At 36.8% G+C, this 17,003-nt stretch overlaps 1 protein-coding gene across 1 annotated transcript; it reads left to right on the top strand.

Annotated features, from left to right (window-relative positions):
* The first annotated feature begins 315 nt into the window (after positions 1–315).
* Positions 316–16,258, top strand: ndufs3 (NADH:ubiquinone oxidoreductase core subunit S3). Its single transcript, XM_039754292.1, has 7 exons — positions 316–422; positions 7,380–7,445; positions 8,036–8,133; positions 10,993–11,142; positions 11,936–12,061; positions 12,322–12,441; positions 15,991–16,258. Exons 1-7 carry the CDS (start codon positions 368–370, stop codon positions 16,156–16,158), a joined length of 783 nt encoding a protein of 260 aa, XP_039610226.1. The 5' UTR covers positions 316–367; the 3' UTR covers positions 16,159–16,258.
* The last annotated feature ends 745 nt before the right edge of the window (positions 16,259–17,003 follow it).

The following is a 17,003-nucleotide window of genomic DNA, read 5'->3' as shown; positions in this document are numbered from 1 at the left end:
ACAATAGAGTGCTACATAAAGTAATTTACATGTTTTTTTTTTTTCACATTTCACAACAAGCCATCCAAATTGCATTGATCTTTACTAAATGCATCGCCCATTATTGCTGCGACAGCGGTAAGTTTTTGATGTAAAGTTGCCTCTGAGAGTGCTTATTGAAAATCGGTTCAATAAAAATATCACTGCGTGATTGCCTGAAATAAGAATAACATTTGGAGTATTTTACAAATACAATTTTATTTAAGGATCTGCGTTGAATATTACTCAACCGCCTCATCCAGTAATTTTACGTCTTGTTACCAACTCGTAGACTTCCGGCAGTAATCGTCGTGACGTCATCGCGGCTGTGACTCGTTTCCTGTGTAAGATGGCGTCGTGCTTGTTAAGATTTGCTCGTCAGGGACTGAGCAGGACTGGCCATGGTGAGTTGGGATGTTTTATTTTATATCAAGTAATTTTAGCAGATGTAGGTTTTACTTGGAGAAGGGCAGACAATGCCTTTATTCGTCCGGGTTCAGTAGAGACTTAGGATTAACTGGTAGTCTGTAGCACTGACACGGGACACGAATGACCTTTCGCCACTATACATTTTTTTATACTTATTTGATACTATCCGACTGTATGAACGTATGCCGAATCTTCACAGTACATTATATGCCTCAATGTAGAGACGGAATGGAAATAAGTTATTTAATGAGCATGCCGGCAGCATTCAGCTTTCTCCAGTACGGTTTTACAGCACAGCTGACGTTTTCATTGTACAAATGGTCCTCACTATTGCAGTATATGCTGCTCAAAATTAAAAGCATCAACGAGGTTCAATTTCAGTAGTTTAATTTTCTGTAGCTAGTGATTTGCTTGCGCACCTTTTTTATTCATGTACCTTTCGTGGCAACATGAAGATACGGTCGTTTTAAAGTTGTAAACTGACATGTGTACTTAAAACTTGATAAATTACACTTAAGGGCGATACTCTATATATTAGTTCCATTTTATTTTTATCCGTCGCAGTGCGAATGCGCTTATGGAATTAACTAAAAAACTTAATAATCAGTGCTTAAATAAGACTCTAAAGGGTGTAAATTGTCATGGGCAATTTGTGTCTTTAAACTTGTTTTATATTTTCACAGAGAAGTATCTCCCATTTTCGTTCGTTTGCGTTTTTCTATTCCCTGCGGGTGCAACCGGCTGAAGTCACTGTAAAACTGCTGCACAGAATGAAATTAACAATCTACTATACCTTATACTGTATTATTATATTATATTCATTGTTTATATAGGAGTCTTACAGTGTGAGATTTATTTCTTTTGTCTCGACACTTTGCATCTCTTGTTAGTAGCCAGTTCGTCGATATCCACCTTGAAATCTTGTGCAGCTGCAACTTTTATGAAGGATGAAAGGTGCTCGACAGTAAGTCTTGAGCGATGTGGGGTTTTGGTAGCTTTCATTAACGAAAACTATTGCTCACAAAGGTAAGTGCTTCCGAACATAGACCGTACTCTCGATGCCAACTTACGGATCTGCACATAGGAGGGTGGCAGGTAAGCATACAAGCCTGGCACACCAACTTCGTTATATCTTGCCTTTAGAATAGAATCTGACTGCAGTTCAATCAATTCCATTTGGATATTCTCAGGCGTATTCTCAACGCTGTAAGAGAACAGTGCAAAGTCCTGTTCGTGTGAACTGAAATCATGAAAATTCTCACTGAATTCATTGCTCAGTAATTCAAGTTGGAAAACAAATTCTCCAAAAATCAGATTTTACTTAAGTTTACTTCAAAGTTTATATTGTAAAATAAGCCGATATGCAAAAAGCCCCCTGACCTACACTAATTTTACAAACTCAAAATCACAAAAATATGTTAATAAACAACTCGCCAACTTCTCGCGTCCACTTCAGATCTTCAGCTATAGCCTGCACTAACTGTTCGTTAAAATACTAGCACAAAATTACATAAAACTAGAGCAAAAAAAGTGAAAATATGTGAGCTATTAGTACTTGTGATGGTCAGTTCTGCCCAGTGGCCTGTCTCAGCAGCCCAGCCAGTAGTGTAACCTAGCAGGGGCGGCTCTAGGCTCGTGGCAGCCCGGGGCAGAGAAAGAATCTGTGGCTCCTTATCACCCGCCAATGTCAATATAGTATCTTATCAACTCAAACTCAAGCTCTTTTAATTTCTGAAAAAAAATGCATTTAAACTGCATTTCAATTCAAAACAGAAACAAAAATATCATCCCTGGCTAAAATTGGGCAGACTTAAAAATAAAGTGGTATTTTAAGTACTTTAAGTACATTTTCAGAATGGTATTGTCTTTAATAATAACAAAAATTTCAACATAAAGAGCAGTTTTTCTTCTTATAAAAATAAGGCAGAAACATAAAAGGTAATCTGACCAGTTTCACCTTTAAACTCTGAGTAACCTTAGCGAAAATTATTTTGTAAATTAGGCTAAAACAGTGTGATCATTGAACATTTTGTAATTAGATGTAATTAAAATTACTAATGGTCACGGAAGTCCAAATATCCCCAATAAGAGCCAAAAAGTCCACTTTCTGTAATGCATCTAATTTTGCTTGCTTTTCAGCGTCATAAAGCTGTTATATTTTACTTGAAATAGTCTCCCGGCACGGCAGTTGAAAAGTTGGATGACCTAACGCTAACTGTAGCACATTTTCTAACCCCTTATCTTCCAGCACTGGTAGTGGTCTACAGTCCAAAGCAATTCATTTTGCGAGAAAATTTGTAAGTTTGACCGATGTTGATTTACTAATTTTGGTCCTGAAGCCAGTCATTTCATCAGGTTTGGGCTGCCGACACCTTTTGTTGGTACTCAAATTCGTACTGCTAGTGCTAACAGCATACACGGTTTCTGTGTTCGCTGTAACATGTTTTACCTTTAGATGGTACCGTAAGGTTGAAATGCCTCGGTGTTATGCAAACTCCTTTTTGCACAGTTTGCACAAAACCATGCTTTTATCAAGGCTTCCGTTGGGTAGTCTTTTGAAATGAAATTTTCCTCCAATCAGTCCTAGCAACGCGCTTTCTTCCGACTCTCATATTTTTGTAGCTCTGATGTGTGCATCAATGTAATCGGTGTACCAGGAAATCATGAATTGAGAGAAATTCCCCTTTGCTTGGAATGCAAAGTGTGATTAAATGCGTTATTTTTTAACACGTTATGGAGCACATGCATCAAAGCTTTCTCAGCTGTACTTGTGCTAAGAAAAGGAAACATTTTAAAAATAATGTAACATGATTGTCAATGTAACCTTTTGTAAGTAGTGTCTGGAGGATTCAGTGTGGAGAAACTGTAGAGACAGCGTGTGTATTAACTTGTGGATTTTTCTGTGAGTATTTGGTGGCAGTGTGACAAAGTTGCTTCCCCAAGGCCGCATTAGCTGCGGAGCTCAGCTCAGAGCAAAATTAGGTGAATGGGAGGGGAGAGGATGACGTCACTCCCCCACCCGCCTCAACTGTCAATCAAAAACACAGTCTCTCGGAATTTGCATAAGCACAGCCCTTTACCAGCAATTTTAACTTAGTTACAAAGTGATCAAAACTCTCGTTTATATCCTGCGTCCTCTCATTAAACTTGTATCCCGCATTAGTCGTGGGCATGACAAATGTCAGCGGCAGCCTGTCTATGAACTTAATTTAAACTTTAGGTTTACACCGTTCTTTGTTTCCGCAGTAGCTGCACTTATGAATATGCTTGTATGTGTCTCTCGCTCGCTTCTTATTGTTTCACTGCCTTCTCAATTGTATAATGCATGTTTTCTTCAGCGCTTTTTGGATCTCTTCCTTGTTTTCTACGTACTGCGCTCACAGTCAGTTCACGTGATTACGTGGGAGGCGTGATGATGTCACACGAAATTCCACCCCCCCATGGCCATCGAGCTGAACTCCATTACAGTATATGGAGAAAAATAGGTTCCAGTTATGACCATTACGCGTATAATTTCGAAATGAAGCCCGCCCAACTTTTGTAAGTAAGCTGTAAGGAATGAGCTTGCCAAATTTCAGCCTTCCACCCACACGGGGGAAGTTGGAGAATTAGTGATGAGTGAGTCAGTGAGGGCTTTGCCTTTTATTAGTATAGACATATATTGGCTTGGCGGCCCTGTGCAGTTGCACAGTTTGCACATGCCTAAAACCGCTGCTGCAGCCTATCCCCTTCAGTTGTGACATTGCGGCTCATTAACTTTGGTCAAGGTTCGTGGCTATTCTAGCAGATGACGTTTCCGCTATCATAATGCCATGGAAAAACGTTCATTTGTCAGAAGACAGAAGTAAGAAAAGTCAATAAATAACACCGAAGATGCAGAATGATTCAGTCACAAACGATAGTAATCATTTTGTACAAGTTCAGAGCTAACTAGGATCTGTCATGCGGGCCGCATGTTTGACATGCCTGATGTAGAACATAAACCTTTAAAGATTGCAAGGCCAAAAGAATTACCAGTCCCCTACTGGGCCTCCTACAAAACATAAATGTGATAAAGTCCAAAAAGATTAGAAACAGTGGTTTTGAACAATAATTTGAGCATCCTAATTCCTTCCATCTTCAACTGCCACATAGGACTCTGATTAAGTGGCACAAGGCATCAAAACAGAAAGCAGGAAAATCAATTACAATCTGTGGGGGAAAAGGTCAAAAAGGCAAATTAAAGAAATGGCATTTTGGAAGCTTTTAAAATGCTTCATGATATTAGCCTAGTGTACAGAGAAATACAGATTTTTGGTGGATACAGTTGCAATCAGAAGTATTCAATCCCACAAAGATTGTAAGGAATTACTAATTAGATTTTATTATTATTTTTTTTTTTAAAGAGCTAGATAATTCAGATCAGTTAATTTATATGTAAAAACATAAAAGAAAATGTATGGTCTAGTATTCATGAGTAACAGGATATTTTATTAACTCCTATAACCATGTCACAGTTATTCAACCCCCCTATAATATTGCTTTTTTTAAGACCTCCTGCAAGTTTTTAAGGCCTGAAGTGGAACTAAAATATAATTAAGCCTTTAGGAAGGAAAGGAATAATGATTCTTAATTGGCTTTAACTGTGATGCATATATAAACCTCACCCATAAAGTTGAATTGCAATCATGGGTATGACTAAGAAGTTTTTACAAAAGCTGAGAAGGGAAATTATTTTGTTGCGCTTGAAGGGCATTGAGTTTAAGATCTCCCAAAAAATTGGAACATTTGAAGAGGCACCATTGGTGGCATTATAAAGAAGTTTAAAACTTATTGCACATCTGCAAACCTGCCTGGCTGAGGGAGAAAGCCGAACATTTCATTAAGAGGCCTTAACAACTTAGTTAGGACAACTAAGAAACCCCCTGTTACTGCAGAACCTCAACGAAATGAGCTGGTGAAGGCCTGGACAAGTGCTTCAGTGGGAGCTATAAGATGAACACTGAATAAACAAGGATTTTATGGCCGCACTCCCAAGATGTACTCCACTCTTGACCACATAGAACATCAAAGTCGACTAGAATATGCTAGGAGAAATTTGGATAGGCTTGCAGAGTTTTGGGAAACAGTTCTGTGGACTGATGAAACTAAATTGGAACTATTTGGACAAATGAACCAGGGGTGTGTCTGGCATGAGAAACGCCAGGCTTATGATTAAACAAATACCAGTTAACCAAAGCTTGGTTGAGAAAGAGATTCTGGAATGTCCTGGAGTGGCATTCTCAGTCCTCAGATTTAAATCCCATTGAAAATCTTTGGTGGGATTTAAAGAAGGCAGTTGCAGCATGGATATAATCAAACACCAATGAGCCGGAGGCCTTTGCTCATAAAGAATGGGCAAAGATCCCAACAGAGAGACGTGAGGAGCTCGTCAGCACTTACTGAAAACAGTTATTAGAAGTTATGAAGCTAAAGATTGCTCCACAACGTATGGAAGCTGGGGGTTGAATAATAGTGCACATGCACATTTATGAAAAAAGTTACCTTTATTATTTGAACTCTAACTTGAGTCAATTTATGATCTAAAAATAACACTAAAATCTGTCAAATGTTTTTTGTTAATTAATAAGGATTTTTGTCATATTTTCATTAATCTTGATTCATATCATTATAATATATTTTGCAGTGAGGGGGTGGAATATTTCTGATTGCAATTTTATGTGCAAAAGGCCTCCTCGCTAATTCTTGTATGGTTTACTCTTGGAATAATAGCAAAGATGTTTTTGAGCATCTGATATTAAATTGAGGGTGTAAGGGGTGAGACAGTTAAAAATATAAGAAGGGGGCAAGATTATTGAGAGCATTAGGTTTAATTAAGAAAATGTTAATATTAGTTCTGAAGGGCACATGCAACAAGTGTAGCAATACTAAGTTCAGTGAAACATGCTCAGATTTTTTTTTTTTGTTTTTTCTGGGTACAATAATAAAAGCAATATTGACATACAGTCTGATCTGCTGAACTGGATAAGATGCACTGCAACGTTTAATTGGCATTCTGAAGAGTTGTATTGTTTTTGGCCATGTGTATTTTCATTTGTTTGTAGCAAGTCTGTTTGAATCTGTAAGATTTGCCCCTCCTCCCTACTCAGTGTAGGTACACTGCAAACTCACTGGCAAAATTGGTATACTCGCACATTCAACCACAATGATGTTTAATGGGCACTGTAAACGGAAGAATTGTACAGGGTCTTTTTTGTTTTGAAGTTTAATGATACATATCAATGTATACCTTTTAAAATACTATCTCTTTGTTACAGCAGAGCTGCATAAATAAGCAGCTAGCAGAAAAGTAGTTAAGTTTAGCCTCTTTGACGTAAAGCAGCTGATTTCTCCTAATATTCTGGCAAAGAGCAACTAATTCTGTCATATGCTACTGACCTTTCTACAAGCCCTGTGAACTAGGAAAATTATGTTAATTCTTACAGTATAGATGCTAGATTCAGTTAATCTTAAACACTGGGCTTTTTTAAGTTTAGTATGGTAGGAACAAAATGAAAAAAATGTAATGTAAGTATAATTTAACATTTAAGTTTGACATTTTTCTCAAGTAACAAACACATTTTGATGTGTTAAAATACACAGATTGTTGAAATCTGAGTCATTATTTAAACTGGGAAAGTACGAGTGGGTTCATTTGAATGTATTCATGTTGTAATAATTTTGTTTAATGCACAATTTTAATATTCAGAAACTATCTAAACACATACATCATACAATATAGTTATTTGTATGTGTATTTACAACATTTAATAATTAATTTATACAGTATTAGGTATTTGCCAAAGGTGCACTTTATGCTGGCAGTTTAAGAAATTTGTTCTTTAATCATTTTTACCGATTTTCTCAAATAGAAAGTAGTTAATATGTTTTGGCCTTTTTTTTTCTCATATTAGTTTCTAGATGTTCTAAAGTACTGTTTCAGGCCCGATATGAGTGCACCGCAGCAGCAGAAACCAGGCGTGAGTACTTTCTTCTTTATTTTACCTATGGGTTTTATATTTTAAAAGTGAGTTTTGACATTTATAATCACATGTCAGCCTTCCAGTATAATGCTGTGTAGTGGCATCTCTATTTTCATATTATTGAAAGTTTAGCCTTAAAGGCAGGGATCTAGATATAGTATACAGCAATGTGAGAAGTTAAATTTTTCCAGTTGTGCTTTTGTTTTCTATCACTTGCATGTCGAATTCCTTGCAAAATTTAGTAAAATTGCTGATAGTCTAATCCTAACCTTCACAGTTGAGATGCCCTTTACAGAAGATCTTTGTGAGAGACAAAAGCAGTGAATGATAAAGAGAGGCTTTTCTCCAGGCGAGGCTATGTAATTTATTTAAGGATCTGAATGCAGCACAATCTCATTTGAGTTTCCACACCTCAAAATAGCTTTATTATTATGTGTTCCTGAGCCAAGTTACCTCATCTATATCTCTGCTTTTAAGACTATAATATAATCCAGTGCGATTCATCCAACTTTCTCTGGCAGTGTTACTTTGAAATTTAGTGCCCATGTGGCTTATTTTGGTTCATAATGCTGTCATCTTGTTTTTAGCCACTGTCAGACCCAGGGATGATGTAGCCCACAAACAGTTGTCTGCTTTTGGAGAGTACATAGCAGAGATACTCCCAAAGTATGTTCAGCAAGTGCAGGTGAGTACAGATAATTTTAAATGTACAAAATATGTAATCATTGAATGTGTGTATTCTTTAATACAGTACAGTTGTGGCCCAAAGTTTTGAGAATGACACAAGTATTGGTTTTCACAAAGTTTGCTGCTTCAGTGTTTTTATAACTTTTTGTCAGATGTCTCTATGGTATACTGAAGTATAAATACAAACGTTTCAAAAGATTTTATTGACAATTGCATTAAGTTTATGCAAAGAGTCAATATTTGCAGCGTTGACCAATCTTTTTCAAGACCTCTGCAAATCTCCCTAACATGCTGTCAATCAGCTTCTGGGCTAAATCCTGACTGATGGCATGGAGTTTGTCAGGATTTGTGGGTTTTTGTTTCTTCATCCGCCTCTTGAGGATTGACCAAAAGTTCTCAATAGGATTAAGGTCTGGGGTGTTTCCTGGCCATGGACCCAAAATTTCGATGTTTTGTTCCCCGGGCCACTTAGTTATCACTTTTGCCTTATGGCACGGTGCTCCATCATGCTACAAAAGTCATTGGTCGTCACCAAACTGTTCTTGGATGGTTGGGAGAATTTGCTCTTGGAGGATGTTTTACGCATAAACCTAAACTTTTTTGGCAAGATGTGCAAGAGAAAACCTGGCTCATTCAAGTTCCTCCATTTTAATTAATTACAGTCTTTCAGTAGCTGAAAGTTCTTACACGTGATGGCAAAGCTTATCACAATTTTCCAATTAGTCACAGATGTGATTATGAATAAGAACACATGGTTTAATTTAATACTGCTGTCTTTCAGCCTGCAGCTGTTCTAGTATTGTGTGCTTTAATTGGATTAAAAACAAAGAAACAATTCAAGCTTATATTTGCCAGTTTATTTTTTAAATTCATTGAACTATTTTTTGTGTTTTGAGTTTAAAACTTTAGGTTTGTTTTCATTCTGCTCAGTAGTTGTCATGGCTGCAGCTCCACAGGATTGTTCATTGAGCTGATTTTTTTTTTTTTGGTGATTTTTCTATAATGACTATAGGCAGTACAGTTCAATATAGCATTTTAATACAGAGTTCTGTATGACAGATTTGGCACTTTCTCTAAGAAAAGTCAGGGTGGTAATTTGGTCTACCCGTTTAATTTCATAAACTGTTCAGAAACAAAAAAAGGTGCTAGAAGGCACAGCAACAGAAATAGAGACATTTGCTTTGAAAATCTGCCTGGAATTGGCACATTAATTAATAGGTTAGGGTTTGGAGAAACTACACACATCATTACTCTGGTCCAAAAATCAACTACACCTTTCAGGGATGTCCACTTTTATACTGTCTCAGTGGGGCATATCTGTCTCAATTGCCCTCATTGGTTGTCGTCTTAGCACTGTGAGGGAAACAAAAGGAGACCAGACTGTTAGCAACAGGGCCCCCTTTTGTTCGGACAGGGCATTACATACCTCAGATGTGTCTGGAAGGTGATCCTCCGATGTGCATGCTTGAAAAACTATTATATTTATAGCTTTTCTTTTTGAAAATACTTTAATTCTAATATACTTGATATATACTGTATATACCAATTCCTACTTTCTAGTAGCAGTTCCAAATTACCATAGTCATAATTTTAGCAGATGTAGTTTTTCCTTCAAACAAAACAGTTAATGTTTTTGCTGGTGCAAAAAGTCACTGTGTTTGGTGTTTCCCAAAGTCCAGTTTCTCTAAATAGAAATGGAATATGGACTGCATGAGTACCTTTATAGGCATGTAATTTGTTTTCACTTGAAATGTATACTTTTATTCAGAATCCTAACTTTATATAGTAAATACTTCATGCGTGCCATACTTTGTGAATGTTTTCATACAGTTAAAAGTATGCGAAAATGTTGCAGAATTGCGAATGGTATTCAAAAGTATTATTCCAGTCTGCATTTATATTATAGACTCATTAGATTACTCAGTAATATATTCAGACCTCTTTGCTGTAGTAGTTCAAAGCTTTTATATGTTAAGAAATTATTCCCGTGAAGATATTGTTTCCTTGACATTAATAACTGGTAACTGTTCTTTTTAAACCGTACTGTCTATTTGTGAAATACATCTTTCTTGTTTACTCCTGACTAAACTATTTTTGGAACCTGCAGTAGTTTAGTAGTGCAGCGGAGTGGTGGCTCTGAGGCTAGCACTGTCAATCGGAATTTTGCTGGTTCATATCCTGTAAATGCCAAAAGGGACTCTGCTCTGTTGGGCCCTTGAGCAAGGTCCATAACCTGCAATTGCTGAGCGCTTTGAGTAGTGAGAAAAGCGCTATATAAATGCAAATAATAATTATTATTATTATTATTATTAGTAGGTTCTTGATACACAAGCAATAGAAGAGGAATAGTAGTAGTGTTCTTTTTCATAAAATCGTATTATTATATGTCTCAAGTTAAAAAGTAGCTGTTTTCATAAGCAAGTAATGTTGTCTATAGTGTATTATTTTATAATCTCATGTCTAGCTGGCTTGATATCAGCAGATTTTCAGGCATGAAATTATTAGGTATTAAAGATTATATAGATTTGTTTCCAATGTGTGGTCCGGTCGCCTTAGGCAATTGTAAAATAATTAAACTGTAGGAATCTAAACTTTTCATTTATAAAAGATAAAAAAATTCTGATGTGCAGGATTCATGCAAAGCAAGGAATTAGTATATCCCATGATTAATTTTCTCATTCTGTTTCATGTAGTATGGGTGCTGTAAAGTACTTTTGTAAATCTGTTCTCTGTAAATCATTGACAAAATTCTTTTTTCAGTTTTCATTGTAACCCTCTAACTTTTGTATCAGATATATCCTTCAGTTCATACAAGTAAGCTTAAAACAAGTTAACATATTCTTTATTTTGTGTTCAGGTGAGCTGCTTTAATGAGCTGGAAGTAATGATTCACCCTGATGGTATAATACCAGTTCTCACTTTTCTATGTGACCACACGAATGCTCAGTTTAAAAACTTGACAGACCTAACTGCTGTTGACATCCCATCTCGCCAGAACAGGTTTGAGGTACTTTCTCTTTGCTGACTTGCAATGATTCATCTGATTACTCTAAAATAACGGTGACTTGTAGAGTCATTTATTTGGAAAAGACGGTTGTTGTCTCTGTTTCAATAAATGCTATAAAAGTAATGTTATTGTGTTAGGGGAAGATTTAAACAAGCAGTTGTTTCTTGTCAGTTGCACATTCCTTGAAGAAATTGTTACAGATGTATGTTTATGTACAAGTATGCACTTGAAATATAGGAATATTAGCAAAGGCTAAGAATTAGAAGTATGCATATATTAGATTTTGCCATGTGCGGTCAGGGCACCAAAAGAATACATGCTTATTAAGATGCTGAATATCAAATGTTTAGTAAAAGCACATGTCTAAAATGCAGTACATTAAACATACAAATTTTGAATTCATTCTCAACCCCACTTAAGGTTAATTGCTGAGGGTGGTCCAGAGCCTATCCTTGTAGCACTAGAGGGAAGAAGATAGGAAATGGCCCTGGAAGGAGCACCAGTCCATCACACATATACAGATTGTTTGGTATTTGAAAGTTCATGCAAAACAAGTAAATTATGCGTTAACCACAACTGCATTTTTTAGTTATTCATAACCCAAACTGGTTGCATTTTGTCCTTATTCTATCCAAAAGGATGTAAACAAGTAATTGTAATGTTCTCATCTTAAAGTAAGCAAAAAAACCCAAAAAACACATTTTATATTTTAATGAAAATTACATTCCTTTTGTAGGTAAAATTTGAGTGTCAATAAAGAGCTACTAAAAACGTATTTGTTTTATTTTTGTAGATTGTGTACAATCTTCTTTCTTTGCGTTACAACTCGAGAATTCGTGTGAAGACTTATACTGATGAACTGACTCCAGTGGACTCTTCTGTGTCAGTCTTTCAGGCTGCTAACTGGTATGAAAGAGAGGTAAGCTGCGACTAAAGGAGCACTAACCAATGATACATAGACAAATATTGCTATTTTCTTTAGACAATAGTTTGAGTAAAATAAGTCTTGTATTTAAAACAAGTTTAATGTCTTCTGGCTTGTTGCAATTTCACTTTAGTCCTATTAGTAGCTAATGTTGAGAGTATTTTTTACACCAATTTAGATGCCTGTTTCTTTTTTTTTGTTTTGTTTTTTTTTTTTTAATCCTGTTTCTTGTCTGTATTCATGACTTTTGACAGGTATGGGACATGTATGGAGTTTTCTTTGCCAATCATCCTGACCTGAGAAGGATCCTCACAGACTATGGTTTTGAAGGGCATCCTTTCAGAAAAGACTTCCCATTGTCTGGATATGTTGAAGTAAGTTGTGCTAATCTTCTGGAACTTATGTTGTATGTTAAATTTGTGCTGGGGGGGTAAGTCATAATAGTTTTATCCAGAGCTAACATGCAATACGTTGTTTAGACATGTATAGCTTTTAGCTGTTTTTATATGCCACTGTCAGCAAAATAGCCAAGTCAAGTTTTAAAGTCTGATTACAACTTTGTGTTAGATATTGTATGGATATGTTACCTTTAATGATTTTTGAATTATGACCGAAAGGCTAAGATTGTTTGCTGCAATTTTTTTGTATATTTTGCAGTTGGAAATCGGGGTGTTTGCTGCAAGGCTGTTTATAGTCACTATTAAAGTATGCATCTGCATTTAGTTGCTGACAGTTTCTAATTTTAGAAAAGTAGTCTCTCTTTATTGCCATCCAAAATGCTTGGTTTGTTAGCTATTGGTAACATTTAACATTTCTGACTGGCAATTTCTGTTAGTGAGATATATTGTTCTGCAGACATACCTATTGGTGAACAAAGTCCACTTGTTCTTCCCATCTGCCTTTATTTATTGTATTCACAAGAAACAAAAATTAATTTTATATGAACAAAAAAACCCACAAAAATGTGATTTCAGAATGTAAAAAATTTCATCGACAATCATATCCTTTGGGAAGTGTTGAGGGCTAGCTTGTATTTATTATTAGTTCTCGCTAAATGGAAAGATTAAATGGTTTTTGGTCAATAATTAAAATAAACATTCAAGTGGCATTCTTTTTGATAATTCTGACTGTACTTGCGTTTAACACATTAGGCATGAATAGTTTGCAAACTAAAGTACACAAGTCTGAAAGTTATAGAACAGTACAAAATATATAGGTTGTGAAGAATTAGTATTTAATTATTCTCAGTATTATTAAAATTAAATGCAGTAATTTTTTGTTTTGAAATTGAGTAATTTTCTGTTGCCTCAAACTAAATTACATAGTAAAATAATTTCTATGCCACAGGTAGTGTTTACGAGAGCACCACAGTGTATTTCATTGGCCTGTGTACAATGAGTTTGGGCTAAGCTAGCTTACTTTGAAAGCCATGCTGTATGCAAAATTCAGCGGTTAATAGGAGTAAAATGGTCGCTACCAGTAAAACACAGTTTGTCTTAATATTTTCTTTAACTGTGGCAAAACATCTTTAGAAAGAGTTTACTGATAAGCAGGTGGATCTGTATCATTCTGTAGACAATGGGACAGAGCTTTGTGTGTTAGATGGTGAACTTACTGGTGCGAGGATGCAGTAAATATACTAAAGATCAATGTGACATTGTGGAGCTGCTAGGCAGTTAAATTGTTGTATTACAGTTTGGGCATTTGGTTATAGTCCTGGAGGGCTACATTGGCTGCAGGTTCTAATCAGTTTCCTATTAGTCCTTTTTAATATGAAATCAGGAAGCACATCTTCAGCACAGGGAGTTGTTGAACAAACTGCTGAGACATGTAATTGAAGCAGAAATATTGATAAACCTTTAAGAAGTATCTGGATAAGATATTGGGACAGCTTAGGTGCATGGTGGTCTCTTCAGTGTCTAATTTATTATGTTCTTATATGACTTGATAGATAGATACTTTATTAATCCCAAGGAGAAATTCACATACTCCAGCAGCAGCATACTGATAAAAAAAACAATATTAAAGAGTGATAAAAATGTAGGTAAAACAGACAATAACTTTGTATAATGTTAACGTTTACCCCGCTGGGTGGAATGGAAGAGTCACGTAATGTGGGGAAGGAACAATCTCCTCAGTCTGTCAGTGGAGCAGGACAGTGACAGCAGTCTGTCGCTGAAGCTGCTCCTCTGTCTGGAGATGATACTGTTCAGTGGATGCAGTGGAGTCTCCATGATTGACAAGTGCCTGCTCAGTGCCCGTCACTCTTGCATGGATGTCAAACTTTCCAGCTCCATGTCTACAATAGAGCCTGCCTTCCTCAACAGTTTGTCCAGGCGTGAGACGTCCTTCTTTATGCTGCCTCCCCAGCACACCACCGCATAGAAGAGGGCACTCGCCACAACCGTCTGATAGAACATTTGCAGCATCTTATTGCATATGTTGAAGGATGCCAGTCTTCTAAGGAAGTATAGTCGGCTCTGTCCTCTTTTACACAGAGCATCAGTATTGGTAGTCCTGTCCAATTTATCATCCAGCTGCACTCCCAGGTATTTATAAGTCTGTACCCTCTGCACACAGTCACCTCTGATTATCACGGCGTCCAGGAGGAGCCTGGGTCTCCTAAAATCCACCACCTGCTCCTTGGTTTTGCTGGTGTTTAGGTGTAAGTGGTTTGAGTCCCACCATTTAACAAAGTCCTTGATTAGGTTCCTATACTCCTCCTCCTGCCCATTCCTGATGAAGCCCACGATAGCAGTGTCATCAGCGAACTTTTGCACGTGGCATGACTCAGAGTTGCATTGGAAGTCCGATGTATATAGGCTGAACAGGACCGGAGAAAGTACAGTCCCCTGCGGCGATCCTGTGTTGCTGACCACAATGTCAGACCTGCAGTTCCCGAGACGCACATACTGAAGTCTGTCTATAAGATAGTCCACGATCCATACCACCAGGTATGAATCTACTCCCATCTCTGTCAGCTTGTCCCTAAGGAGCAGAGTTTGGATTGTGTTGAAGGCACTAGAGAAGTCCAGAAACATAATTCTTACAGCACCACTGCCTCTGTCCAAATGGGAGAGGGATCTGTGTAGCATATAGATGATGGCATCCTCCGCTCCCACCATCTCCTTGTATGCGAACTGCAGAGGGTGTTAGTGTTATTACTGTTGTTCATCCAAGATGCATCTTTATCACATGGTACATTTTTTCTTTTCTGGAAACATTTTATCATATATGTTTTGTGTGTCGGAACACATTTGTACTTCTGGGTCTTTCCTCTTTTTTTTTTCCCTGTACATTTTATTAGTACAGATATGTCATGGTGCATATATACGGTTTTAAAAGGAACCAATTTAGGAGGAGAGCTGGTGGTGCCTTTTTACTGTACATCTCATTATTAACTGGTAAATAAGAAACAATACCTAAATGCAGCTGTTTAAAGTAAACACATAAGGGTTCTACATTGTACTGATAATTGTAAGAATACTTTTCACTTTATCATATCATGGATTCTAATTAAGAATTTGGTTGAGGCAAAAGCCTGCAGCCACTATAGCTCTGTAGGACCTAATTGAGGACTTCTGTATTACAGTTTCTTGAGAGTCAAGATGAAACTTGAAAGGATATAGTAAAATTGCATGAAATAGGTTCAGCTAGGAAATTGTTTTTTCTCCTTTGAAAATATGTGAAGATTTTCAGAATGAATTCTTAAATGCCTTTAATGTGCTGATCACTGTTTTAATGCTATTAGAAGGCCTGTTTATAGCATAAATGCTTTTAGCAACCATAAGTGAGCTTCAGAAGGTTGATGTTTTACAAGTCCAGTCCTGGTGCAAGTTGTTAATGCCATCTGTTTGTGGTAGCTTTTAGTAAAATGCTCGGTTACAGAGACAGTTCTGTGTCTGCCTTTCTTTTGCCTTTAGGTACGCTACGATGATGAGGTGAAGCGAGTAGTAGCAGAACCAGTGGAACTATCACAGGAGTTCCGCAAGTTTGATCTGAACAGCCCTTGGGAGGCCTTTCCAGCATACAGAGAACCAAAAGACACAGCCAGGTTGGAATCTGGTGACAAAAAACCTGAAGCCAAGTAAAAGTAAATGCTCTTATAGTGCTCTTGTACTGAAATTATCTGCTTGAGTGACTCTTAGACTCCTATTTATGTAAATAAAATAAAAATGTATAAAATTCAAACTATGTGAATAGTTTTTTATTACTGCATTGGGTTTAAATAGAAAAACAACAAATTGGTATTGAAAGATGTAGTATACCTGGTTCTATCTGATTAATGTATGTTAATATATATTTACTATAAAAGTTAAAGATATAATTAAAATATATTCAAATGCATGCCAAAAAAAAACAAGTACATTAGAAATTCTTAGAAGTTATAAACTTTGCAGAGTTGGAAACTCCAGACAAATTTCAATAAAATGTAACAACATAGTAGTAGAAAATCACAAAACACTTAATTTATGATATCCTTGGTATGGTCATTTTTCTACAGTTGCTAGAATTGCTAACTATTGTAGGGAGTAGCATGTCTGCTTTCTCCTTGACCTCAGTGGCCCTCCTTGCCTTTCTGTGTTTTCTTGGTTTTTCTCTGGTCCTTTCTTGAGCTTGAAGTACTTGCTGTGGAATTGCAGAGCTCAGCTACCTCCTATTTCTGCCTTGTTACATGGGGACTATCCCTTAACCTTCATTAGCAGGTAAATAAAAGATCCAGTTTTTCACTTAGATATAGGGGATATAAAATCCAGGCTCCCTGATGATGCCTCCTTTGCTGTCTTCCTACACCGTGTCAAACTGCTACCCTTCATTAGAACCTCTCTCAGACCAAATGCTCACGCCACCTTCTTTTGACCAGTTTATTTACGATGTCTTTTTGAATTGACCTCTCTTGGGTGCTGGCCCTTGATGATTATCTTTTGGTGATTTT

Source organism: Polypterus senegalus, chromosome 1, assembly GCF_016835505.1.
Source record: "Polypterus senegalus isolate Bchr_013 chromosome 1, ASM1683550v1, whole genome shotgun sequence".
In the NCBI taxonomy this organism is placed as follows: Eukaryota; Metazoa; Chordata; class Cladistia; order Polypteriformes; family Polypteridae; genus Polypterus; species Polypterus senegalus.
The sequence above is the reverse complement of the archived record's forward strand: the minus strand, read 5'-3'. Positions and strand labels throughout refer to the sequence as shown.

Excerpts from the sequence above, each read along its gene's own strand:
- ndufs3 (XM_039754292.1), top strand. The coding sequence starts at position 368 with ATGGCGTCGTGCTTGTTAAGATTTGCTCGTCAGGGACTGAGCAGGACT. Across the intron at positions 7,446-8,035 it reads CGCAGCAGCAGAAACCAGGC|CCACTGTCAGACCCAGGGAT; the intron begins GTGAGTACTTTC and ends TCTTGTTTTTAG. Across the intron at positions 11,143-11,935 it reads CTCGCCAGAACAGGTTTGAG|ATTGTGTACAATCTTCTTTC; the intron begins GTACTTTCTCTT and ends TTATTTTTGTAG.